This window comes from Neovison vison, chromosome 9 (assembly GCF_020171115.1).
Source record: "Neovison vison isolate M4711 chromosome 9, ASM_NN_V1, whole genome shotgun sequence".
NCBI classification, from domain to species: domain Eukaryota; kingdom Metazoa; phylum Chordata; class Mammalia; order Carnivora; family Mustelidae; genus Neogale; species Neogale vison.
In genome coordinates this window covers 11,859,706-11,886,744 of record NC_058099.1, presented here as the reverse complement: position 1 = coordinate 11,886,744, position 27,039 = coordinate 11,859,706, and the positions used below count along the sequence as shown (strand labels likewise).

At 41.4% G+C, this 27,039-nt stretch overlaps 3 protein-coding genes across 3 annotated transcripts; all 3 read left to right on the top strand.

Moving 5' to 3' along the window:
* Positions 1-4,166: 4,166 nt before the first annotated feature.
* On the top strand, positions 4,167-5,096 carry LOC122916841 (olfactory receptor 1L6-like). Its single transcript, XM_044264229.1, has one exon. The coding sequence runs from the start codon at positions 4,167-4,169 to the stop codon at positions 5,094-5,096; it is 930 nt and encodes a 309-aa protein (XP_044120164.1).
* A 7,995-nt stretch (positions 5,097-13,091) lies between these two features.
* On the top strand, positions 13,092-14,033 carry LOC122917034 (olfactory receptor 1G1-like). Its single transcript, XM_044264384.1, has one exon. It carries the CDS (start codon positions 13,092-13,094, stop codon positions 14,031-14,033), a length of 942 nt encoding a protein of 313 aa, XP_044120319.1.
* A 9,217-nt stretch (positions 14,034-23,250) lies between these two features.
* Positions 23,251-25,260, top strand: LOC122917033 (olfactory receptor 1G1-like). Its single transcript, XM_044264383.1, has 2 exons — positions 23,251-23,310; positions 24,322-25,260. Exons 1-2 carry the CDS (start codon positions 23,251-23,253, stop codon positions 25,258-25,260), a joined length of 999 nt encoding a protein of 332 aa, XP_044120318.1.
* Positions 25,261-27,039: the final 1,779 nt, after the last annotated feature.

Here is a 27,039-nt window from a genome sequence, read left to right as displayed (position 1 = left end):
TTAAGTTGATCATGTATCCAGCCACTCTGCTGAACTCACTTATTGGTTCTAGTAGTTTTTCAATTGACTCTATTCTTTTTTTCCAAGATGATCCTATCTTCTTTAAATAATGAAAGTTTTATATTTTTCCTTCCATCCCTTTACCATCTTTTTCTTTTCTTATAGTGTTAGACAGAATTTCCAATAATATGTTTAACATTTGTGGTGGTAATGGATATCGTAGTCTTGTTTCTCATCTTTAAAGGAATACATTTAAGGTTTATCCATTTAGTGTAGGGTTTGGGTGTAGGCAGTTTTTAGCAAATTAAGAATATTCCGTTCCTAGTTTTCTAACAGATGTCAGTGTAAACAGACGTTGAACTTTGCAAAATTCTTGTTCTGATTTGATAAAAATTATTATGCAATATTATCCCCCTTTCTCTTATTAACATGAAGAAGTATTTGATGGAGTTTTGTGAAATCTCCATTACTGGGACAAATCCCACTTGTTCATGATCTAATATTTTTAGTACTATCTTAGATTCATTTAACAATTGCTTTATTTAAGATTTTACATATTTAAGAATATGTTCATAAACAAAATGGACTTAGAGTTTTCTTCTCTTATTTTTATTCTGGTTTTGGACTCAGTATTACACTAACATTATAAAATGGGCCAAAAGGTCACCCTCTTCCCTCTGTTACTAGTTTCTGGAACAATTTGCATAAAATAGAATTAGCTATTTTGAAAGTTTGGCAGAACTTAACTTAAAGTCATTTGAGCCAGATATTTTTTGAAAGGGAAGGTTTTTGACTACCATTTATACTTTCTCAATAATTCCTTAGTCTATTCAAATAATTCTTGTACAATTTATATATTTCTAGAAGAATGTACCCATTTCATTTAAATTTTTCATAAAATTTTCTATTGTATAAGACTAATTATCTCTAATGCCTAAAATAATTTCTCCTATCTTGATGATTTTTTTTCTGGCATTCTTTTTTGTGTGTGATTTTTCTTGCCAAGGGGTTTATTTCATTGATACTTCGTTAGGATTTCTATATAGTTTCCTAGGGCTCCTACAACAAATTACCACAAGCTTGATGGCTCAAAACAACAGAAATTTATTCTTTCACAGTTCTGGAAGCCAGAAGTCCAAAACTTTAAAATAAAGGGATTATCCTCAGTTACCCAAATGAGCCTAGTGTAATCACAGGGTCCGTAAATGCGGACGGATGAGGCAAAAGAGAACCAGAGAGATGGCAACATAAGGACTCACCCATCCTTGCTGGCATTGAAGACAGAGGGAGGGAGCCACTCACCAAGGAATGTGCAATTTCTAGAAGCTGGAAAAGGCAAGGAACTGGATTCTTCTGTGGAGTCTCCAGAATGGAACGTAGCCTTGTCAACATCTTGATTTTTTCAGCTTTCTGACCTACAGAACTGTGAAATAAAACTTTGTGTTGTTTTAAACTACTAAATTAATGGTAATTTGTTACAATAACCATAGAAAACTACACACTCCAATAAGAATTATCCTAAACAGAAAATCCTTAAGAACTTTGTTCCTTTTCCCTCTCTTCCCAGGAAAGGCCAATTTGTCCTGAGTCACCCTGTCACTCTGTTGTCCCCTCCAGCTTAGCACTTACTCTCCTCCCAGTGACCAGTTCCCCCTCCAAAACACACTACCCTGGCTTACCCACCCCTTACCCTTTGTCTGATTTCCTCTAGATTATATCTATTATTTTTCAGCTGTACACAATTAGGTACAGAATACTAATAAAAAGTATCATTCATAGTATAAGCAACATATACATAGAATATTGTAGATCTCAAATACTTTTTCAGATATGTTGTCTTATTTGAACTTAACAGTAAACTTCAAGACATGACATTTTATTTTCCCATTTCCAAGGGTTATTATCTGAACCACTCTGGTTCCAATATCTGAACCAGAACTAATTTCCAAATCATGAGTTTTTTTCCATCACCTCTCCTGATTCTAGGAGTCTAGTCTTCCAGTTACGAATTTAAAACACACAGTCTTACAAGGAGTGGTCAGGGATGACATTTCTGGTTCAATCTGTTGGCCAATATTTATTACACAACTACATGAGCCAGGTAAAACAGTGGGAAGCAAAAACAGATTTGAACCCTGCCTTGGTAGCGCTTTCACCAAGGACCTATCCAGATGCTGTATGGATGGCCTCGGTGGGCCCTTGCCTAGTGAAAGGATCCAATTCAGACCTTCTGAGCTCCAAGTATATCAAAGGGTAAGGAAAAACTTCAGAAAACAATGCTGCTGTGTGCATGCACCGGTTAAGATGTGAAAAGGGAAACAAAAAAAGCCTGAGTTCTCCTAAGCAGGGCCACCAATTTCATTCAAGATAACTAAGCATTAAAAACATATCATTAGTACTTAGTTTGTTTCTGACTCATTGTCAAAAGTACCAGAAGGATGGTGAGAACACAAAGAAGTATAGGATATGGACTTCTCCAAATCAAATTGCATCTGGGCGTTAGAGAGGAGAAGGGAATTTGGGTAAATTGGAAGGGGAGGTGAACCATGAGAGACTATGGACTCTGAAAAACAATCTGAGGGGTTTGAAGTGGCGGGGAGGTGGGAGATTGGGGTACCAGGTGGTGGGTATTATAGAGGGCACAGCTTGCATGGAGCACTGGGTGTGGTGAAAAAATAATGAATAATGTTTTTCTGAAAATAAATAAATTGGAAAAAAAAATTGCATCCCTAATTCTACCCTCCCTTACCTAGGATTACTACCACTACTTCTAGTCTCTCTTTTCTGCTGTTTTCTCTGAAGTCAATCTTATCCTTAGGCAGGGTAGACATATTGAGTATATATTCTGTGACTCAGCATCTGGCTATCAACCCAGGTGGCTGCTGGCTGGTTCTAATTCTATGTCCCAATGGTTCCTTGTCTTGCCCCACTTCAACTGAATGTCTACCTTGGTAGATAGATGACTACTGCCTCAGTTCCTGCCAGGCTGGAGCCTTGGCTCTTGCCTTTGGGAGGACCCATTCCTGAACCTCAGCACCTTTCTGTGCATACCTCTCAGTGTGTTTTTGCCAGAATATTGCATCTTCCCACATTTCCATTGCCCACATTACCGCCCCTTAGACTCTTCTTGCCTATAAGAGCACTCATGATTCAGTTCCTCTGTGCCTTATTGATGCCACTCATCTCCCTAAACCACCAAGTTCAACGTTAGGTAACTATGCTCCCCCTACCCCTACTAGAGACAGTTCTCCAACTTCTCACTCAACTTTGACAGTTCCACACCGTGATGGACATGTCAGATTTCCAGGTCCCAAGCACTCCTAGTCTGACCTTCTCGCCCATGATTAAATTCTCAAATGCATTCCAAAACCACTTTTTTTTTCAAGAAAGGTTGGATCCAAGAATATAATCTCTATAGTAGTTATGTGATTGGTACAGGGAGAACTTGGGATACCCTACCTTCCTTACACTGGGGAAGCAGAAGGTAGAAATCCTGGCAAGAAGCACCAGGTAGAAGGAACTAGAGGTTAGCAGGCTGATCAGAAGCTGAGGCCCAGACACCTGGGTGGATCAGTTAATTAAGTGCCCGACTCTTGATTATGGCTCAGGTGATGCTCTCAGGGCTGTGAAATGGAGCCCCATGTTGGGCTCCATGCTGGGCTTGGAGCTTGCTTAAGATTCTCCCTCTCTCCCTCTCCCACTGCCCCTTCCCACCTTCTTTCTTTCCTTCTAAAAACAAAACAAACAAACAAACAAACAAACAAACAAAAAAAACACTTGAGGCCAAACAAAGCAACATATATGTCCTAGATACGACTTGCGAAATGATTGCTTTCTGGACATTTTTCCAAAGATTGTTACCACATATTGTCAGAATAGTCTAAGAGCATGGGTAGTATACATTTTGTCTCTTAAATAAAAAACAACAGATGAAGTACCATGTTCAAGTCCACAAAATTAGTCAGATGCAAAGTTGGAATTGAAATCAAGGTAGCCAACACCAGTGCTGTGAAGTCATACCATAAAATACATGGTGGTCTAAAAGAACTCCCCTTCTGCAGGGCACAAGTTGGAACAAGTTATAGATATCTCCTCTACCAGACTGAAGACCCCAAGCCAGGACATACACCAAACATTCCTCCATATTTTTTACTTATAGGAAAGCAATGCTGAGGGGAAACCAGAGCCGTATGACTGAATTCTTCCTCCTGGGACTGACCAGTGACCCCAAAGAGCGGGGGTGGCTCTTTGCCAGCTTCCTCACCATGTATCTGGTCAACGTGGCTGGCAACTCAGTCATCATTGCAGCCATCCGAGGGGATGCCCGCCTCCATACCCCCATGTACTTCTTCCTTTCCAACCTCTCCCTGGTGGACATCTGCTTTACAAGTGTCATTGTGCCAAGGATGCTGGCAAGTATGCTGAGCCAGAACAAGAAGGTCCCCTTTGCCCAGTGCCTCACACAGATGTATTTCTTTGTGGCCTTTGGGATCACTGACAGCTTCCTCCTGGCTGCCATGGCTCTTGACCGCTACACGGCCATCTGTCACCCGCTGCATTACACCACGACCATGAGCCCCCAGCGCTGTCTCCTGCTGGTGATGTCGTCCTGGGTGCTGTCCCACCTCCACTCACTCGCCCACACGATTCTCATGGCCCGCCTCTCCTTCTGTGGGCCCAACGTCATCCACCACTTCTTCTGTGACGTCCAGCCACTTCTGACGCTCTCCTGCTCTGACACCTCCGTCAATGAGCTTCTGGCCTTCACAGAGGGCTCCTTTGTGATCATGAGTCCCTTCATCTTGATTATTGTCTCTTATGTTTTCATCACCCGTGCCGTTCTGAGGGTCCCTTCCGGGGGAGGCAGGTACAAGGTCTTCTCCACCTGTGGATCCCACCTCACGGTTGTGGCACTATTCTATGGAACCATAATATTTGTGTACATTCGCCCCTCATCCACCTACTCAGTGACAAAGGACCGTGTGGTCACTGTCATCTATACAGTAGTTACTCCCATGCTGAATCCTTTTATCTATAGTCTTAGGAACAAGGACATGAAGCAGGCCTTGAAAAAGCTGATCAGAAGAGCAGAATAGAAAAACCCATTAATTCATTCAACAAGAACCCATGAAACACCTGTTGTGTGCCAGGAACTGTGTTGAATTATGAAAATATTGCAAAGATATATCAACCATAGCTCTGTGTCAAAATTAGCCACAGTCCAGTAAGTGGAAATGAGACAATTGCAATAGAAAGTTATTATACCTTTTGGTAAAAATAAATAAAATGAGACACAAATATTGATGTCTTACTGTATCAGACACAGTTTCCTTTTTTTTTTTTTTTTGTAGTCTCTGGCTCATATGAGTCACAGACATAACCAGTGTTGTGTAAAAAAGTATCCTCAAGAAAAGCTGGAAAAAATTCTGTTGTGATGTTTTTTAAATCTCATATGAAGCCTCAGTAAGTCAATATTGTCATCATATGAGTTATTCATCTCATGCACAAACTCCTTGGGTCTGGCTAATGGATTTTCCTGTTACCTTTAGAACAGCTCATAACCTCTCCAAAGCTGTTCACATAGTTGTCAAAGAAGGTAGCTTCACCGGCATAGTAATAAGCTCCTAAGATTCAGAGTGAAAACTTAAGTTGCATCTTGATCTCACAAATTGTGTGACCATAATCAAGCCATGAAATGCCTTGAACTCTCATTTTCCTCATCTACATAATGGATTCAATAAATAATCTCACTACATGGTTGTGGGTGTCAAAGGAAAAATTCTAAGTTTAGTCACTTTGAATCATTTACCTAACCCCTCTGAGCTTCTGCTCCCTAGTTCTGAGATTATACTACTTGGCCTAGAACCCCAAATCCACCATTACTAACCCCATGATCTTGGGCAAGTACATTAACCCCTCTGTACCTCAGTTTTCATATGAAAAGTAGACTGCTGTGGGGATTAAATGATGTAATAAGTGTCCTAAAATATATATTATTTCTGTTTTAAGTCTCTGAGACAGTGTCTTGCATATAGCAAGCTTCAGATAAATTTCAGACACTATATCAAAACTTGATGACAGTGTGTCCATGGACCCTTCCCAGATAACATCTAAAGATTTGTAGTAAGGTGGGAATTATCACACATCCTCAAAGTGAGTTCAGTCTAAGTGTCTCCTGAAATTATTTCAGTGTTTGTACTGTCATTTGCAAATATCTTCTCCCATTCTGTGGGTTGCCTCTTTGTTTTTTTGACTGTTTCCTTTGCTGTGCAGAAGCTTTTGATTTTGATGAAGTCCCAAAAGTTTATTTTCGCTTTTGTTTCCTTTGCCTTTGGAGACATATCTTGAAAGAAGTTGCTGTGGCTGATATCAAAGAAATTACTGCCTATGTTCTCCTGTAGGATTCTGATGGATTCCTGTCTCATGTTGAGGTCTTTTATCCATTTTGAATTTATCTTTGTGTACAGTGTAAGAGAATGGTCAAGTTTCATTCTTCTACATATAGCTGTCCAGTTTTCCCAGCACCATTTATTGAAGAGACTGTCTTTTTTCCACTGTATATTTTTTCCTGTTTTGTCTAAGATTAATTGACCATAGAGTTGAGGGTCCATATCTGGGTTCTCTACTCTGTTCCACTGGTCTATGTGTCTGGTTTTATGCCAGTACCATGCTGTCTTGGTGATCGTGTTTCCAACTGTTTCACTATAAATGATTCTGTCTTTAGGTCCTTACCACTATGTTGTCAACTTTCTTAAGAATTCCAGTGGGTACAGAAAAGGCCTCCCCAATATCCACAATAACAAAATGTCCCCCCAGCCTCCTTTCTCCATCCCTCCTGCCTCCAGCCCAGAATTTCACTATCAAAGAGAATCTTCATAGAGGAATGCTATTCGGCACTTCCAACTCCTGAAATATAATCTAAAGCTGTGGGGTGTATAGGATTCAAGTGAGGAAAAGTTGGATGAAAAATATAACCTTATCCAGGAGAAACTAAGAGAATTGGATATAAAAGAGGGAGGGGGGAAATTAGCCACTTTCTGGAGAGGAAAAGAAAAGGTGTGGTGGATGATTAAGTGGACCTTCAAAGAGTACAAGCTCTCAGCTATTAGATGAATGAATTCTGGGATCTAGTGTACAGCATGGTGATGATGGTTAACAATACAGTATTACATACTTGCAGTTTGCTGGGAGAGTAAATAATCTTGAGCATTCTTAGCACAAAACAAAAATGGTAATTCTGTGAGGTGATGGATATGTTTATTGGTCATCATTCTACAAAGTATATGCATATCAAATCATCATAAATATGTACAATCTTATATATCTAAAATGAGAAAGTTTCTGAATTCCAAAATGAAGAGCCCTAAAGATATTAGGTAGGACAGTGTAACCCTTTCTTATGCATCAGTGAAAAAGAATAACCTGTAGCTACAAGTATCAATATGAATGAATGTCAAAACCCTCTTACACTGTTGGTGGGAATGCAAGTTGGTGCAGCCTCTTTGGAGAACAGTGTGGAGATTCCTCAAGAAATTAAAAATAGAGCTTCCCTATGACCCTGCCATTGCACTCCTGGGTATTTACCCCAAAGACACAGATGTCGTGAAAAGAAGGGCCATCTGTACCCCAATGTTTATAGCAGCAATGGCCACGGTCGCCAAACTATGGAAAGAACCAAGATGCCCTTCAACGGATGAATGGATAAGGAAGATGTGGTCCATATACACTATGGAGTATTATGCCTCCATCAGAAAGGATGAATACCCAACTTTTGTAGCAACATGGACGGGACTGGAAGAGATTATGCTGAGTGAAATCAGTCAAGCAGAGAGAGTCAATTATCACATGGTTTCACTTCTTTGTGGAGCATAACAAATAGTATGGAAGACATGGGGAGTTAGAGAGGAGAAGGGAGTTGGGGGAAATTGGAAGGGGAGGTGAATCATGAGAGACTATGGACTCTGAAAAACAATCTGAGGGGTTTGAAGTGGCGGGGCAGGTGGGAAGTTGGGGTACCAGGTGGTGGGTATTATAGAGGGCACGGCTTGCATGGAGCACTGGGTGTGGTGAAAAAATAATGAATACTGTTTTTCTGAAAGTAAATAAATTGGAAAAAAAACATAAAATTGAACATGGATGGACCCACAAGGTATTACACTAAGTGAAATAAGCCAGACAGAGAAACACAAATACCATATGATTTCACTTACATGTGGAATCTAAAACACAAAACAAATGAATAAACAAACAAAAAGCAGAGTCAGACTATAAATACAGAACAAACTGATGGTTGCCAGAGGCAAGGGAGGCAGGGAGCAGGCAAAATGGGTGAAGGGGAGTGGGAGGTACAGGCTTCCAGTTATGAAATGAAAAACCCACAGGAATAGAAGGCACAGCATAGGGAATGTAGTCAGTGGTATTGTAATAGTGTCGTATGCTGACAGACAGTAGCTGCACTGGTGGTGAGCCCATCATGACACAGAGAGGAGTTGAATCACTGTTGTACACCTGAAACTAATGTAACATTATGTGTCAACTACATGCAAATAATTTTTTAACTTTTAATTTAAATTCAACTTAATTTACACATGGTGTATTATTAGTTTCAGAGGTAGAATTTAGTGATTCATGAGTTGTGTATGACACCCAGTGCTCACTACATCAAGTGCCCTCCTTCATGCCCATCACCCAGTGACCCCATATTCCCAGCCACCTCCCCTCCAGCAACCTTCCATTTGTTTCCAAGAGTTGAGTCTTATGGTTTGTCTCCCTCTCTGATGTCATCTTAATTTGTTTTTCTTCCCTTCCCCTACACTCATCTGTTTTGTTTCTTAAATTCCACATAAGTGAAATCATCTGATATTTGTCTTTCCTTGACTGACTTATTTCACTTAGCATAATACCCTCTACTCCATCCACACCATTACAAATGCCAAGAATCCATCCTTTTTGATGGCTGAGTAATCTTCCGTTATGTATATATACCACCTCTTCTTTACCCATTCATTAGCTGATGGACATCTTGGCTCTTTCCACAGTTTGGCTATTGTGAACATTGCTGCTATGAACCACTGTTTATATCCTTTGGATAAATACCTAGTAGTGCAATTGCTGGGACATAGGGTAGTTCTATTTTTAACTTTTGAGGAACCTCCATACCATTTTCCAGAGTGACTGCACCAGTTTGTATTCCCACCAGGAGTGTAAGAGGGTTCCCCTTTCTCTGCATCCTTGCCAACATCTGTTGGCAACATCCTAAGTTAATTTTAGCCATTCTGACTGGTGTGAGATGGTATCTCACTGTGGTTCTTTTTATGGTATCTTTTTTTTTCTTCCTTTAAATTCGATTAGCTGATACAAAGTACCTCATTAGTTTCAGATATAGTGTTCAACAATTCATTAGTTGCATATAACACCCAATGGTTTTGTATATCCCTAATGCCGAGTGCTTTTGAGCCTTTTTTCATGTGTCTGTTGGCCATCTGTATGTCTTCTTTGGAGAAATGTCTGTTCATGTCTTCTCTCCACTTCCTGACTGGATTTTTTTGTTGTTGTTTTTGGGTGTTGAGTTAATAAGTTCTTTATAGATTTTAGAAAATAGCTCTTTACTGATAATACATTTGCAAATATCTTCTCCCATTCCATATGCTGCCCTGTTTCCTTTGCTGTGCAAAAAAGATTTTTATCTTGATGAAGATCCAACAGTTCATTTTGGCTTTTGTTTCCCTTGCCTTTGGAGATGTGTCTGGCAAATAAGTTGTTGTAGCTGAGCTCAAAGAGGTTGCTGTCTATGTTCTCCTCTAGGATTTTGATGGATTCCTGTCTCAAATTTAGGATTTTCATCCATTTTGAGTTTATTTGTGTGTATGGTGTAAGGGTCCAGTTTCATTCTTCTGCACGTGGCTGTCCAGTTTTGCCAACACCACTTGCTGAAGATACTGTCTTTTTTCCACTGGATATTCTTCCCTGCTTTGTTGAAGATTATTTGACCACAGAAAACAATTAAAAAAAAAAACATAAAATTGACGGGTGCCTGGGTGGCTCAGTTGGCTGGGCAACTGTCTTTGGCTCAGGTCATGGTCCCAGAGTCCCAGGATAGCATCCTGCATCGGGCTCCCGGCTCTGCGGGGAGTCTGCTTCTCCCTCTGACCTTCTCCCCTCTCATGCTCTCTCTCACTCTCTCTCTCTCTTTCTCAAATAAATAAGTAAAATCTTAAAAAAAAAACATAAAATTGAGTGAAAGAAGGTAAATGTTCCATTCATGTAAAAGACAAAAATAGGCAAATAAAAATAATACATGATTCACATATATACACATAGCTGGTAAAACTGTAAGAAAATGGTCTTACATGTTTTGCAGCTGTGTTTTATACATGATGTATTTCACAATTTAAGAAATTTAAAGTAACCTTGCATGCAGAAGCCTCTACTATTTCAGCAGATATTTATAGATGATCCATCTCTCTCATCTCTGGAGTTACAGGGAACAAGTCTGCTCACCCTTTCTATGTACAGAACAGTAGGAATTTGAAGACAATGTGTAGCGCATCCTACACCAAACCTGTCCAATTCATTTATTATTATGATTTTCTGAGAAAGTATAGATTTTCTTTAAGAGGATTGGAATCTGATTAGAGTATGTAAACTCCATGGAAGGTTGGGGAAGGAAGAGATAGAGCTCTCCCCTGCCTGTGCCCAGGGCAAGGGTAGCAGGTGCGGGGTTCTCAGGAGTCGCAGACAGATGTGGTCACTCTGAGACAAAGGTGCTCCTGACACTGCTGGGACTCACAAATCCAGGTCCCAGAAGGGCCAGCTGGGAGATTGGACATTTGCCCCATCTTGTCTCTAACTAGGAGATTGGGGATTAGGTCCCAGGAGATACTACACATGAAAAGCCTACAGCTCTCCCTGGCTCCTGTTCCTGACGACGGGTTGCTCCAGCCCAGAACTCTTTAGTCCATGCTGCTGTTACAGAGGAGGAAGAATACTGAGGCTGTAGCAAGTCCTCTTGTGTTTTTTTTTTTTAAAGATTTATCTATGTGTTTTAGAGTTTGGTGGGGGCAGAGGGAGAGAGAGTGAGAGACTCCCAGGTAGACTCCACCTTGAGCACAGAGCCCAACATGGGGCTCGATCCCATGACCCTGAGATCCCAACCTGAGCTGAAATCAAGAGTCAGACACTTAACCAACTGCATCACCCAGGTGCCCCATAGCAAGTCCTCTTGAGGAAAAGAAGGGGAAGCAAACCAAATAGGCAAGACAGACCCAACACCCAGTGATGGACACAAAACCTGAGGATGGTCAGAATTTCCAGGTAAGACCTGAGGGGGTGGAGATGGGAGGTACTGGTCACAGACAGACACACACACACACACACACACACACACACTTCCTCCTCCTCCTCCTCCCCTATTCCCTCCTCCTTTCCTGTCCCTTCCTTGCTCTCAGTCAAATACAACCAGGCTTGCTTAACCACCACAAGGAGAGCCTCTACTTGATATCCATGAATTCCCTGATAGTCCAGCCTGAAATCAGTGCAGATCAGGGGTTCCCAAGCCCCCAGCAGTGGCCAAGACATTGTATCTGTGCAATAATAGTGCTCCGGACCCCTTGACTTTCATGGACAACTCCCTCTCAGCCCATGGGATTATGAGTGGCTTCCAGAATCAGTCTATACCACCACCAAATGAAACAATCTCCACAATAATTAATAGGCCAGCACACCCTAGCTAATTTTTAAGTATCAGAAGTATTTGCAATAGATTTATTTAGGCTCATTTTCCAACTGAGGTTCTGAGAAGTTAAATGATTTGGCCAAGATGGTAGACATGGGACTCAAACTTGGGCTGCACATGTCACATGTCTGAGTGGAAGCTTTGTCACAGTACTACTAGGTCAGAGCTATTGCCACCCAATGGCATGATGACGAAATTGGTGAGAACGGCACTTAAAACTCTATATATGAAACTTAAAGTTTTGAAAACTCAGCTTCCCACAGACCGGGACCAAGAAAAAGTCCAATTTTCTCAGGACTGAGGGTGTTTCCTGGAAGTGAAATGTTCAGTTTTGAAAGGGGGTAGAAAAGTCCAGGGCAAACATGGAGGACTAGTTGGTCACTCCAGAAGGCACCCTCCTTTTGTTACCTCTGTCAAAAGAAAACAGTAGTATCAGGGAAAGCTACTATTTGATGAACATTTGATATAAGACAGTCACTCTTCTAGTTCTGTACAATCCTTATATAATTTAATCCTCAACAACCTTCTGATTTTGGCATCATTATCCTCTTTAAGCAGATGCAGAAACTGAAGCCAGAAACACTGAGCAGACTTGTTCAACATCACAGGAGGCTGGGGCCCCAGGAAGGCTCATCAGACCCAAAGGGAATATATCTTGTTGCCACTTCAAAAAGCATGCTCATAACATGAGCACAGGCTGACATTGCCTGTTTGTGGGTTCATCCTTCTATACCATCCAAATATATGAGATAAAATCTCTCAATATGGATTTTACAACACAGGTCCTGAAAAAAACATTTCATTGATTCTGGTATTTTGAGGCATTCAACAGTCCTATAGGGTAGGTTTATGTCTGTATATCTATAGGTAAAGAAAATGAGGTTCAAAGGATGTAAATAATTTACCTAAATTATAAAAAGTAATGAGGATTTAGACAGGATGCTCCTTAGTAACTGTCCAGCAAATTCCCATCCTCAAGATATCTTTTCTCACACCTCTAAGCTATGAGCTTAAGATTTTAGTTTTTAATAAAGTGGAGGGTGGACTAAGACCTAGGAAGATTCTTTCGAGCTAAGCTCCAGTTCAGCCTCATCCTGGAGGTCTACAGGACAATTTACGAGACACCTAAAATATGAAGTTGACCCCCCAAAAGATCCCTGTTGCTACTGTCCATAGTTCTCAGATCTGTACATGCTTACATGCCCACCAGTGAGAGATGGAGTGCATCATGCACCAGGAGTGCATTTTAGTGGCATCTGAAAAGAACAGAGAAAACCGATGAAAGGCTTTGAATGATATAAATTGTTGGAGTCTGTGTACATTTAAGCAAGAATTCCCTGCAATTCTGCTACTATAAATGGCAATTAGAAATCAAACTAGCATCTCTGACTTCCTGCTCCTGGGCTTCTCTGACCACCCAGAGCAGCAGCCTCTCCTCTTCGGGCTTTTCCTGGCCATGTACCTGGTCACCATGTTGGGGAACCTGCTCATCATCCTGGCCATACTTTCTGACCAGCACCTCCACACCCCCATGTACTTCTTCCTGGCTAATCTTTCCTTCGTTGAGACCTGCTTTTCCTGCACCATTGTCCCCAAGGTGTTGGTGAGCATTAAGACACAACACCATGCCATCTCCCATACTGGGTGTCTCATGCAGATGTACTTCTTCATGGCATTGACCCTGCTGGATGACTTCCTGCTGGCCGTGATGGCATATGACCGCTATGTGGCCATCTGCCTTCCTCTCCACTACACCACCATCATGTGTCCCCAACGCTGCCTGCTGCTGGTCGCCACATCCTGGCTCTGCGCCCACCTCCTGGCCTTCTCACTCACCCTCCTCATGGCTCAGTTCTCCTTCTGTGCCTCCCATTCCATCCCACACTTTTTCTGTGATGTACCACCACTCCTCAAACTTGCCTGCTCAGACACCCAGATCTATCAGGACACAATGTTAACTGAAGCAGTTTTCACAGGCATGATTCCTCTCACCTGTGTCCTGGTCTCTTATGCCCACATCATGCACACCATCCTCAGGATCCCCTCATCTGGAAGGAAGCACAAGGTCTTCTCGACATGTGGCTCTCACCTGTCAGTGGTCACTCTCTACTATGGGACACTTTTTCTGGTGTATTTCCGGCCCTCATCCTCCTACTCAGCAGACACTGGAATGGTTGTATCTGTGATATATACAATGGTCACCCCCATGCTGAACCCGTTCATCTACAGCCTGAGGAACAGAGACATGAAGGGGGCTCTGTGGAGGCTCTCAGGTTGGAGAAGATACTCTACTCCATAACAGGTTCTGCCCCAGACTGGAAGTTCAGGCTCTCTGAAATGCCTTCCCCCTGCACTTCTCCACAGCAATTTTGAAAACTCAAGTTCAAGGCAAGCTGAATGCTTGCAATCATGAACAGGTTCATCAAACAGAGGATGTCTGACTGGACAGGAGAATAAGATCAACTTGTGAAGGACACAGCTACAACCTGGAAGGAGTGGCCAGCCATTCCTACAAGGTGACTTGATTAGTGGGTATACAGATGTCCAAGAAGATTCAAACCACACAGTGGGAATCGCCAAAATTGAGAATTTTGAGGTTCAGACAGAATTAAGGTTCTGGGATGAAGCCAGGTACCAGCCCAGTCTATGACTAACAGGTCCCACTCACCAACAAGCAATGCTCACAAGAGTTGGAAGAGTCAAGTGCTCTCAGTTTCAGGGACCATTTCCAAGCCCAGCTTTTGAAGCAACTCACTGAGAGGGGAGAACCTACACACACAGAAGGCTGAACTGAGAAGACACACAATTTCCTGGGACTGAGAAAACAAGAATAATTCTAGGGGGAAAATGAGGCACAGAGAGATCAGAGGACTGGCCCCAACACACACCCCAAGGATCAGATCAAAGATTGTGACAAAGAGATTACTAGTTATGGACAAGTCTTTGATTTTTTGGTTTTTAAACTCTGGGTTATTTCATGTGTCTCAACTGCGGAATAATACATGCTCATTAGAGTTAATTTGTAAAACATAAACAAATAGGAAAAAAGGGAACACTCACAACCCCTCCTTGTAAAGAAAAACATTGATAATATTTTACAGTATTTCCCACCTATCTTTTTCTAATGACTTTTTGTCTTTACTATGTTGAGAAAATATTGCTGGTACAATTATATGTACTTTCTTGGTTAGTCTTAAAACATGAGTTGTCTCCCTGTGATTATCTCTTCCTGAATGTTTGGTTCTCTGAGGGTACATCACAAAAACATCCATGATATATTTGCTTTTTCACTACGGTTGGATGATTAGGGGGTTTCTAAGCTTTCACTATTATAAATAATGATGCAAAAGAAATTATTTTCTCTGAAAAGGAAAGAAAGAAATGATTTCTGAAACCATTTCTGATTCTGAAATCAGAATTTCTCTGAAATTCTGAAAAGAAATGATTTTCATATATTCATAGTCTGTTACATTTAATATTTTCAAAACTAGAATGCTAAGTAGTACCTTTTTAGGGCCCTTTATCCATTCTGTCAAGATGCCCAAATGAGAGTGCCCAATTGTCTCCATCTTCTCCGTATTTTGATGTTCACATATTCCCCTTAATTAAAACTGATATGATAGACAAAATGGTATCTCTTTGACTTAGTTTTAACTTCTTTGATTTTTTTTATATTTTTCTTTATGTTACATTAGTCACCATACAGTTCATCATTAGTTTTTGATGTAGTGTTCCATGATTCATTGTTAGCCTGGTGATGAGTATTAAGGAGGGCATGTATTGCAGGGAGCAAGGTGTTTTACACAAACTTCTTTGATTTTTTTTAATTTTCTATAATTTTATTAGTGAAGTTAATAATCTCAATATGTTTATTTGTTTTTTACGTATTGTTTTGGGGTTTTTAAAATTTTTTTCATTTATTTTCAGTGTAACAGTATTCATTGTTTTTGCACCACACCCTACTATAAAGCTGTGATCACCAAGACAGCATGGTACTGGCATAAAAAACTTCTTTGATTTTTGGTGAAGGAACTGTTTTCTTGAATCTGCTAACCATTTTTTTCCCATTTCATTCTCTTTTAATATTTTTCTTTTTTTGTTATTATAATTCCAGTGTAATTAAGCTACAGTGTTCTATCATTTTTTAAATTGAAGTGTAGTTGACAAATAGTCTGCAACATAATAATATCAGCTTCAGATGTATGACATAGTAATTTGACAACCATATACATTACAAAATGTTCCCCACAATAAATTTATATTTGGGAGTAGGGAAATTCAGCTAGAAATAATCTTAGGAGTAAAAGAAATCAAAATGGCTTTCAGAAAATATTGTTACCTGAATGAAAACCAATTATAAAACATTATTTACAAGATATTTTTCACAGGAAAATTAGTTATATGCAAATGTGAGAAAACCAAAGAAAAGGTTACAAAACATTAAGTCTAGAATCCATCTGAAAAAAAAACAACAAATATCAATCCAAACAAGAAACAGCTAAGAGCAAAATATGATAAAATAGAATAAAATCTACAAAGCTAAAAGATTTTTTGGAAAGTTAATTTATATTCCTCTGATGAAAATGGTTATAGGGTAAAATACTAATTATCAATAAGAAGAAAAGAGTGACATTACCTCTGATATTAAAATAAAGAAGATATTACAAACAATGTTATATAAAGTTCAAAATTTAAATAGATTTCTAGAAAAACATATCACATCAAAACTAATATAGTAAAAAAAAAAAACAAAACCTAAATAAACCTATAACCATTGAGAAAGTTTCATTAGTAGCCCTTCCTTGAAGGAAGATTCAGGCCCAAATGGCTGCAAGAGTGATTTTCTATACACAATCCAAGAAGGAAAACATAAATCCTTTCAAAAAAATAGAAAATGCAGGAACACTCATCCAATTCCCTTTATGAGATTAACACAAACTTCATACCAAAAGCTGACAATAACATTGCAAACAATTACCATAACAAGTTGATCTCCATGAGGATAAATGCATCAAAGAAATTTATAAAATAAATGCACCACCCAAAGTAAAATATTAGCAATACAATCATAACAATTCAGAAGAAAATAAAATGAATCATTACCAAGCTGAGTTTTCCCAGGAAGGAAAGGTGGATTTTACATTCAAAACTCAGCCAAAGTAAGTCACCATATTTATAATTTGGCAAAGGCCAAAAATTATCTGATGCAAGAACATCTCAACAGATGGAAGAAAAAACATGTCATAAACTCCAACATCCACTCACTGAAAGGTCCTCTTGGCAAAATGGGGATGAAAGAAAACTTTCTTAACCTGAAAAAGGTTGCCTTGTTTTAAACATATGGCATATATAATACATAAGGGTTATCACACACTTAAATCTGTGGTCTAAACAAGGAATGAGAATACCAGCTCTCCCCACAGCACTCCAACACTAGACCTGAGGTCTCATCCAGGGCAGTGAGAGAGAAAAGACAGAGAGGATGTAAATTCTCTACAGGAAGAAACATGGGAGCATTTTGTTTACAAATAACATTTCCATACAATTGCAATTCAAAAGAGTCTACGGAAGAACCACTGGAATTAATAATTAGTTACCATCATACAAAAACAAATAAAACACAGACACACACAACCCCCCACACTCAGACACACACTTCACTACACACACAAAAATCAGTTCCAGATGCACTAAAGAACTGACTGGGGAAAGCAAAATTAAAAAGTTTTTAAAAGAAAATGCTGGCAAATATCTTCCTGAACTCATGAAAGAAAGCACCACTTCAACCAGACGCAAATAAAGCACTCAGGGAAAAAAAAAATGATGAATTCAATCAGTTAAAATAAAAATACTGATTTAGCAAACAGCACTATAAACAGTGAAATGACAAACCAGAGATAGAGGAAATGTTTATCATGTACATAAATCAACAAAGGACTAGGATCTAGAATAAATAGTTCTACATAGTTCTATAAATACATCTGAATATGACAGATAACTAAACGGAAAAAATGAATAAAAACTGAAACAAGCACTTTCAAAATAAGGAAATAAAAATACTAATGAGTAGCACCTGGATGGCTCACTCAGTTAAGCCTCACTCTTGATTTCCCCTCAGGTCACGATCTCTGGCTGGTGAGATCAAGCCCTGAGTCAGCTTCTCTCGTCCCTCTCCCTCCATCCCTCCCCCTGGCTCCCTTCTCTCTTGCTCTTTCACTCTTTCTCTAAGATAAATAAATCTTTTTTAAAATGCTAATGAGTATTTATAAGGAACTCAATCTCATAATTAACCACTGAAATATAAAATCAAACCATCAGGAGATGAGACCCAAACCACACACACAGCAACATGACCACAGTGGAAAAGGCTGAAACCACCAGGACTTAGCCAGGATGTGGTCCAATGAGCGCTCTCACACGCTGCTGATCCAAATGCAATGTGGGACAATCTCCCTGGAGGTCAGTTTCACAACGTGTACCCAACTGGAGGATACGGATATCTTGGAACCTAGCCTTGCCATTCCTGGGCATGTACACAACAGAAAGGAATGCATGTGTGCACCAAGACTCAGGTACCAGAATGATCAACTCACAGCAATGGTAATGAACATACCGCCACTACATACACATATCCAGATAAATCTCATATAAGTAAAAATATTGAACAGAAGGAGCCAGAGAAAAGAATACATAGTGGATGAGCACATTTATTTAAAGTTCAGAAACAGACAAAGCTAAAAGAAACTGTTCCAAAGAGGACAGGGCTTACTTTCATCCAGAATGAAAGAAAAGTCATGATTATTAGCAGGACACACAAAATGAGTGTCAGATATACTGGCCACATTTGACTTCTAAATCTGGGAAGTTGCACAGAGGGGACTGGTTTCTAATATTTCCTGGGTGTTGGGGGGTGTTTGTGTTTTGCACAGTTTTCCTTACGTCTTACTCTTCACTGATTAACTTTTTAAAGTACATACCCTGATTACTACTACATGGGCACCAGAGTATCTATCTACATTTCTGTGATACAAAAATATCTCATGAAAGAAGGATTTTCTGTGATTTTGCAGTGAACTCATTGAGCAGGTCACCATAATCTGAATTTACACGAGGGTATGTATAGCCTGAACTAGTTGTACTCAGTGTGACTACACATTCCTTCTGTTGTGGAAATAATGTATGTTTGTGTCCCCAGGACCCTGTGAGAGAATCACAGACAGCATACACACACAGTAATTCCAAACTCAAAATGTCTGAAATCAGAATACTGACTGGCTACAGGGGTGCATAAGGAGGTGCTGTGATCTGTACAAGATACTACTGAACATGAACACCCTTCAGTTACGTGATTGAGTGTGAAGGAAGAATGCTAACCAACAAGCCCAGTTCACAGAAGAATGTAAAAAGTGTAATTCCATTCCCATAAAGGACAAAAACAGGCACATTTAGAGTTAACTATACAGTGTGAACTGAACACTGGAAAAGAGAGCAGGGAGAGACCAAGGAAAGAGATAGGCCATGCCCATTGGTAGCAACAGTGTTACTAAGCAAGGGAACTTACACGCAGGGCATGTCTTATCTAGGGCACCCCAAGACAAGTAGATGGGCACACCCTCTCCCAGAATCACAAGAGTTTCTATACAGAGAGGCTTCACAGGGGTTCAGTCACTTAGCCTCCCAGAGGGTCTCGAAGGCACATGGCTAACTCAGGGCTGTGTGCTTGAAAATGGCTCCCATCATGGGAAGAGTGGGCAGAGCTACATTCTGAGGTCAGGGGAAGGGATAGGGAGCCTCCCATTCCCTAGGGCTAATTCATGAGTCAACTGGGGGTCACATCTTCTCCAGGACCTCCCCCAAAGATGCATATGTGGCAAAACTACAAAGAGCAACAAGAAATGATACACAGTGCTCACAACGGTGATTTCCTCAAAAGGGGGAGGAAAGGATGTGATGGAAAAATGGGTCCACACAGGGCATCTGCAGGATTCAACTATTTAAGCTGAGTGCTGGGAGAATGGACATTCATTATATTACCACTCATTCAAGAGCACAGATGTTTTACAAACTTTTTTTGAGAGTATGATACAATTACAGCAAAAAATTAATTTAAAAATTCAGAGATTAGGACACCTGGATGGCACCTGCAGTTCGGGGTCCAACTCTTTTTTTTTTTTTTTAATTTTCAGCATAACAGTATTCATTGTTTTTGTACCACACCCAGTGTTCCATGCAATCCGTACCCTCTCTAATACCCACCACATGCTTCCCCCAACCTCCCACCCCCAACCACTTCAAAACCCTCAGATAGTTTTTCAGAGTCCATAGTCTCTCATGGTTCACCTCCCCTTCCAATATCCCCCAACTCCCTTCTCCTAACTCCCCAAGTCCTCCATGCTATTTGTTATGCTCCACAAATAAGTGAAACCATATGATAATTGATTCTCTCTGATTGACTTATGGGGTCCAACTCTTGATCTGGGTTCAGGTCCTGATCTCAGTGTTATGAGATCCAGCCCAGCACGGAGCTCAGCTCTTGGCACAGAGTTGGTGTGGGATTCTTTCTCCCTCTCCCTCTCTCATCCTACCCATGCTCTCTCCCTCCAAAACTGAATAAATCAATCTTTAAAAAATAATTTAGAGATTGCATCCTGAGTTTTATAGACAGGCTACATAGTATTCATATCTCTGATCTCTGGGGACACTGAAAATAGGAATAGTCCCTCTACTATATGATATTTGAAGTGGGATTTTCTTTGTATTTTTTAAAGATTTCATTTATTTATTTGACAGAGAGATCACAAGTAGGCAGAGAGGCAGGCAGAGAGAGAGGGGGAAACAGGCTCCCCACCAAGTAGAGAGCCCAATGCAGGGCTCCATCCCAGGAACCTGAGACCATGACCCGAGCAGATGCCCAGCCCACTGAGCCACCCAGGCGCCCTGATAGTTGAAGTATTGATCATTTTCTTAATCTAGAGTTTTTTAAAGATATTATTTATATATCGATTGATTCATTTGATACAGAGAGAGAGCACAATGAGATGGTGGAGGAGCAGAGGAAAAAGGACAAGCAAATTCTTCATCAGAAAGGAATGCATGTGTGCACCAAGTGGATGAGCACATTTATTTAAAGTTCAGAAACAGACAAAGCTAAAAGAAACTGTTCCAAAGAGGACAGGGCTTACTTTCATCCAGAATGAAAGAAAAGTCATGATTATTAGCAACACAGGGCCATCGCAAGCCACAAGATCATGATCTGAGTGAAAATCAAGAGTTAGATGCCCAAACAACTGAGCAACCCAGGTACCCCTGCTCCTGATCTGTTGTTTTTTTTTTTCAATTTATTTATTTTCAGAAAAACATTATTCATTATTTTTTCACCACACCCAGTGCTCCATGCAATCCGTGCCCTCTATAATACCCACCACCTGGTACCCCAACCTCCCACTCCCCGCCTGATCTGTTTTATCTTCAATTTTTTTCTTATTGTCCAGGATTGACTGTATCTCATTCATGGGGACTGGGCTCTAATTAGAAAGGGTGACTCTATGATACAGATAGGCCCCGTTCAGGATCAGACCAGGAGGATGCAGCCAAGCAGCATCTCACCCAGGGGAAAAACCAGGAGTCCCCCAGGGATCCCAGCCCTGGTCATCTGAATGGTATTATCACTGACACTACCAGGACTCAGGGGACCCTGATGCAGACGGGCCAGCTGGTGGTTGGACAATTGGCCCATCTGGGCTCTAACTAGAAGATTGGGAATGGGTCCCAAGAGACACTGCCTGTCAAAAGTCAGCAGCACCTGTGCCTGAGATATCACCAAGACCAAAGTCTTTAGTCTGTGCTGTTCCTACAGACAGGGAAGGGCTCTGTGACTCACTACAGCCATGTCTTCTCTAGCAAACCCTATCTCCTCCCTGGAAGTGTCAGAGACTGAGGCTGGCCAGCATGTCCAGGTAAGAACAGAGGCATATGGATGGCAAGAGAGCCGTCTACCTTAGCCCCCTTGTAAGCATGCTTGCACACGCGCACACACACACACACACACACACACACAAACACACACAGAGAAATAATCCTGCTCCTTCTGCTTTCCCTCTTTCTATCCTACATCCTCATCTGCCAATCAATTTCTGGCTCTTCGGATCACGAGCAGGGCCACCTACTTCGGGGGTTCTTCATGTCCCTTAGTCTGAAGTCATTGAAGAGAATGGGCTTCAGACCACTCTTCCCCACCCCCATCTGTGTCCTGGACAAAGCACACTTCCCTCTCAGTCCACTTGGGTGGGTGTGGTTCCAGAAACTCAGCCACCACACCAAGTCAGTTCTAGTAACTGACTCCTCTACATCCAATCAGCTTACCAAACTTGTTCGTACCCTCTCTTCATCTAAAAACTATTCCAGATAGACTCAGTCATTCCCATTCCTCCATTAATCACTGAGGCAGGGGGGAGCTCTGATGATTCTGTGATTTGTCCAAGTTTACACATGGCTTCAGATCCCAAAATGTCCATGGCTTTGCCACTGACAGGTCTGAGTAGAGATTTAACTCTTCAGAGCCAGTGCTGCTGACGCTGCTGATGGTGTCATGGTCACAGTGGTGGAGGTGGTTTTTGGTGTTCTTATCCCGCAAGTGGCAAGCCCAATCTAGAGGCACAGCCCACAACACCACAACCTCAACGCACCCGCATGTTATTTAAAAAAAAAAAAAAAAGCAATTACAACACTAGACCTATTTACTGAGCACTTACTAAGTGCCGGCCTTGGTCTAAACATTACACCATCATTTTTTATCCCAATGTAATCTTCACAAACACTGGATTCATTGAACTCAGATATTATCCCATTTAAAAGATATTATCCCATTTAAAAAGTTTAGCAACTTTCTCAAAATCATATAGAGTAAAGAGTGGGGGCACCTGGGTGGCTCAGTGGATTAAAGCCTCTGCCTTAGGCTCAGGTCATGATCCCAGGGTCCTGGGACCAGGTCCCATATTGGGCTCCCTGCTCAGCAGGAAGCCTGCTTCCTCCTCTCTCTCTATCTCTCTCTCTCTGTGCATACCTGCCTTTTTGCATACTTATGATCTCTGTCTGTCAAATAAATAATAAAATCTTTAAAGAGTAAAAGTGGGAGTGGGGCGTTTTGGTGGCTCAGTCTGTTGGGCATCCAACCCTTGATTTTAGCTGGGGTCTGATCTTAGGATGCTCGATCAAGCCCTACGTGGGCTCTTCCTCAGCGGGAAGTCTGCTGGAGATGCTCTTCCTCTCCCTCTGTCTCTCTCTCACTCCTCACTCACTCACTCTCATCCTCAATCTCTCTCTCTAAAGAAATAAAAAATAAAGGAAAAAAAAAGTAAAGAGTGGGGATTATCTGTCCAACTCCCAAGGGTATATTACATTTTTATCACAACCCAAAACAAACATGGCATGAAGTGATGCCGCCACTGAACGTTTGTTGACTGTTTCTCCACACCATTAAACAGGAACATGGGAATTTCTCATCATGACTGCACAGCATGGTTGATAAAGAAACTTCAGCGGATTCCAGCCCTTGGTCCCCTCAACACGCCTATCAGGTAAGGCTAGCATGCATATCTTACAGAGAAGGAAAATAAGGCTCCAAGTGAGAAAAACTGTCCCCGAATTTAAAAGGCACGTGAGGAACAGAGCTGTAAAGCTGTAAAGCAGGGCATCTGACGCTTTTCTACTGCATCGTGTGTCCCTGCTTCACAGTCAGCAAGTGTGACCAACAATGGCAGGAGCCTCGACAGTAGCCTGCTCTCCGTACATGTTATCTCAGTCATCACCTCAATACTCCATGAAGGTGCTGCACATGGTCCAAATGAGGAAACACACATTCGGAGTTCAATAACTGGCCAAGCTTAGACCAAGATAAGAGGCAGAGAAAAGCTTCCCATCCTGTCTCCAGGACATCAAAGCCCAGAACATAAAAAGAAAGGTGGTGGTGAGGTTGATGAGGACAACGAAGCTGGTATGTCATTAATAAGAGAGCTCATCTCAGTTTGCAATGTTCTCATGTCCACGCTGACTCAGCGGAATGGTGCTCTAACGCAAAGGTCAGCAGAACACCCCACTACACCTGCATACCCCTAGTCTCCACTGGCTCCTCTCTGGAGAGACAACTCCTCCACCATCTCCCCGAAGATGAACTTTCACACTCACACACGTACACACAGTCTCCCTGCAGTGCCCACAAAATCCTAGTAGATGCAGGACCCCAAAATGAGCTCCAGAAGAGAAGAGACCAAGCTTCTTGTTCCAAGTCTTTCAGAAAAGGAACTGAATTTGCCAAAGTTCTCTCAGGTGAATCCCGGTTCATGTCACTCAGACAATCCATGCCAAAAACTTGCTACATGACAGGAATCTAGAACCCAAACTACAGCTCATCCTCATGCCTCATTACCATAGTCCACAGCCCTCAATGTTTACAAACCCAGATTACAGTGCTAGTGATTCTCAGTGACCTTTTCAAAGAACACAGAAAAACAGATCAAAGCCCTGGAGGTCTGTATTATTCAGGGCCTACATTATTTAAGCAAAATTCTCTTCCAATTTCTCTATTTAAGGAAATCAGAAACCACACAAGCATCTCCGACTTCCGACTCCTGGGCTTCTCTGACCACCCAGAGCAGCAGCCTCTCCTCTTCGGGCTCTTCCTGGGTATGTACCTGGTCACCGTGTTGGGGAACCTGCTCATCATCTTGGCCATAGTTTCTGACCAGCACCTCCACACCCCCATGTACTTCTTCCTGGCCAACCTGTCCCTCATTGATACCTGCTTATCCTGTACCATTGTCCCCAAGGTGCTGGTGAACACCCTCACTCAGCAGCACACCATCACTTACACTGGCTGCCTCATGCAGATGTACTTCTTCATAGCATTGGCCCTGCTGGATGACTTCCTGTTGGCTGTGATGGCATATGATCGCTATGTGGCCATCTGCCTTCCTCTCCACTACACCACCATCATGTGTCCCCAGCGCTGCCTGCTGCTGGTCGCCTCATCCTGGCTCTGCGCCCACCTCCTGGCCTTCTCACTCACCCTCCTCATGGCTCAGTTCTCCTTCTGTGCCTCCCATTCCATCCCACACTTTTTCTGTGATGTACCACCACTCCTCAAACTTGCCTGCTCAGACACCCAGATCTTTCAGGTCATGATGTTTGCTGAAGGAGCCCTTGCAGGTGTGGTCCCTCTCACCTGTGTCCTGGTCTCTTATGCCCACATCATGCACACCATCCTCAGGGTCCCCTCAGATGGGGGGAAGCACAAGGTCTTCTCGACATGTGGCTCTCACCTGTCAGTGGTCACCCTCTTCTATGGGACACTTTTTCTGGTGTATTTCCAGCCGTCATCTTCCTACTCAGCAGACACTGGAATGGTTGCATCTGTGATATATACAATGGTCACCCCCATGCTGAACCCGTTCATCTACAGCCTGAGGAACAGAGACATGAAGGGGGCTCTGTGGAGGCTCTCAGGCTGGAGAAGATACTCTACTCTGTAAGAGGTCCTGCCCCAGACTGAAAGATCGCACTCTCTGAAATGCCTTCCCCCTGCACTTCTCCACAGCAATTTTGAAAACTCAAGTTCAAGGCAAGCTGAATGCTTGCAATCATGAACAGGTTCATCAAACAGAGAATGCCTAACCAGACAGAAGGAGAGTAAGATGAACTTGCCAAGGACACAGCTACAACCTGGAAGGAGTGGCCAGCCATTCCTACAAGGTGACTTGATTAGTGGGTATACAGATGTCCAAGAAGATTCAAACCACACAGTGGGAATCGCCAAAAGAAAAACATCAGCCAGCACTCGGGTTCTGGGGTGAAGCCAGGTACCAGCCCAGTCTATGACTAACAGGTCCCACTCACCAACAAGCAATGCTCACAAGAGTTGGAAGGGTCAAGTGCTCTCAGTTTCAGGGACCATTTCCAAGCCCAGCTTTTGAAGCAACTCACTGAGAGGGACTAACCTACACACAGAGAAGGCTGAACCGAGAAGACACACTATTTTCTGGGACTGAGAAAACAAGAATAATTCTAGGGGGGGAAAATGAGGCACAGAGAGATCAGAGGACTGGCCCCAGCACACAACAGAGATCGAATCAAACATTATGACAAAGAGATTACTAGTTATGGACCAGTCTTTGATTTTTTGGTTTTTAAACTCTGGGTTATTTCATGTGTCTCAACTGCAGAATAATACATGCTCATTTGAGTAATTTTATAAAACATAAACAAATAAGGAAAATGGGAACACTTACAACCCCTCCTTGTAAAGAAAAACATTAATAATATTTTACAGTATTTCCCACCTATCTTTTTCTAATGACTTTTTGCCTTTATTATGTTGAGAAAATATTGCTGGTACAATTATATGTACTCTTTTGCTTAATCTTAAAACATGAGTTGTCTCCCCATGATTATCTCTTCCTGAACGTTTGTCTCTCTGAGGTTACATCACAAAAACATCCATGATATATGTGCTTTTTCACCATGGTTGGATGGCTAGAGGGCTTCTAAGTTTGGACTATTACTAAAAATGATGCAAAAGATTTTTGAAAATAACTGATTTTCATATATTCACAGTCCATTACATTTAATATTCTCAAAAGTAGAAGGGAGTTGGGGTAAATTGGAAGGGGAGGTGAACCATGAGAGACTATGGACTCTGAAAAACAATCTGAGAGTTTTGAAGGGGCGGGGGGTGGGAGGTTGGGGTACCAGATGGTGGGTATTATACAGGGCACAGATTGCATGGAACACTGGGTGTGGTACAAAAATAATGAATACTGTTATGCTGAAAATAAAAAATAAATTTAAAAAAAAAGAAAAAAGAATAAAAAAGTAGAATACCTAAGCAGTACCTTTTTAGGGCCCTTTATCCATTCTGCCAAGATGCCCAAATGAGAGTGCCCAATTGTCTCCATTTTCTCCATATTTTGATGTTCACATTTCCCCCTTAATTATAACTGATATGATGGAGAAAATGGTATCTCCTTGCTTTAGTGTTCAGTTCTCTGATTGCTGGTGAAGAAACTATTTTTCTCAATCTGTTCAATATTTTTTTTCATTTTGCTCCTTCTGAATGTTTTATTTAATTTCCAGTACAATTAACATACAGTGTTAGATCTTTGTTTATTTAAATGCAAGTAGTTAACATACAATATATTATTAGTTTCAGGGTGGAGTTTAGTGATTCATCAGTTGAACCCAGTGTTCATTCTACCAAGTGTCTTCCTTAATGCCCATCACACAATTACCCTATAACCTCACCCACCTCCCCT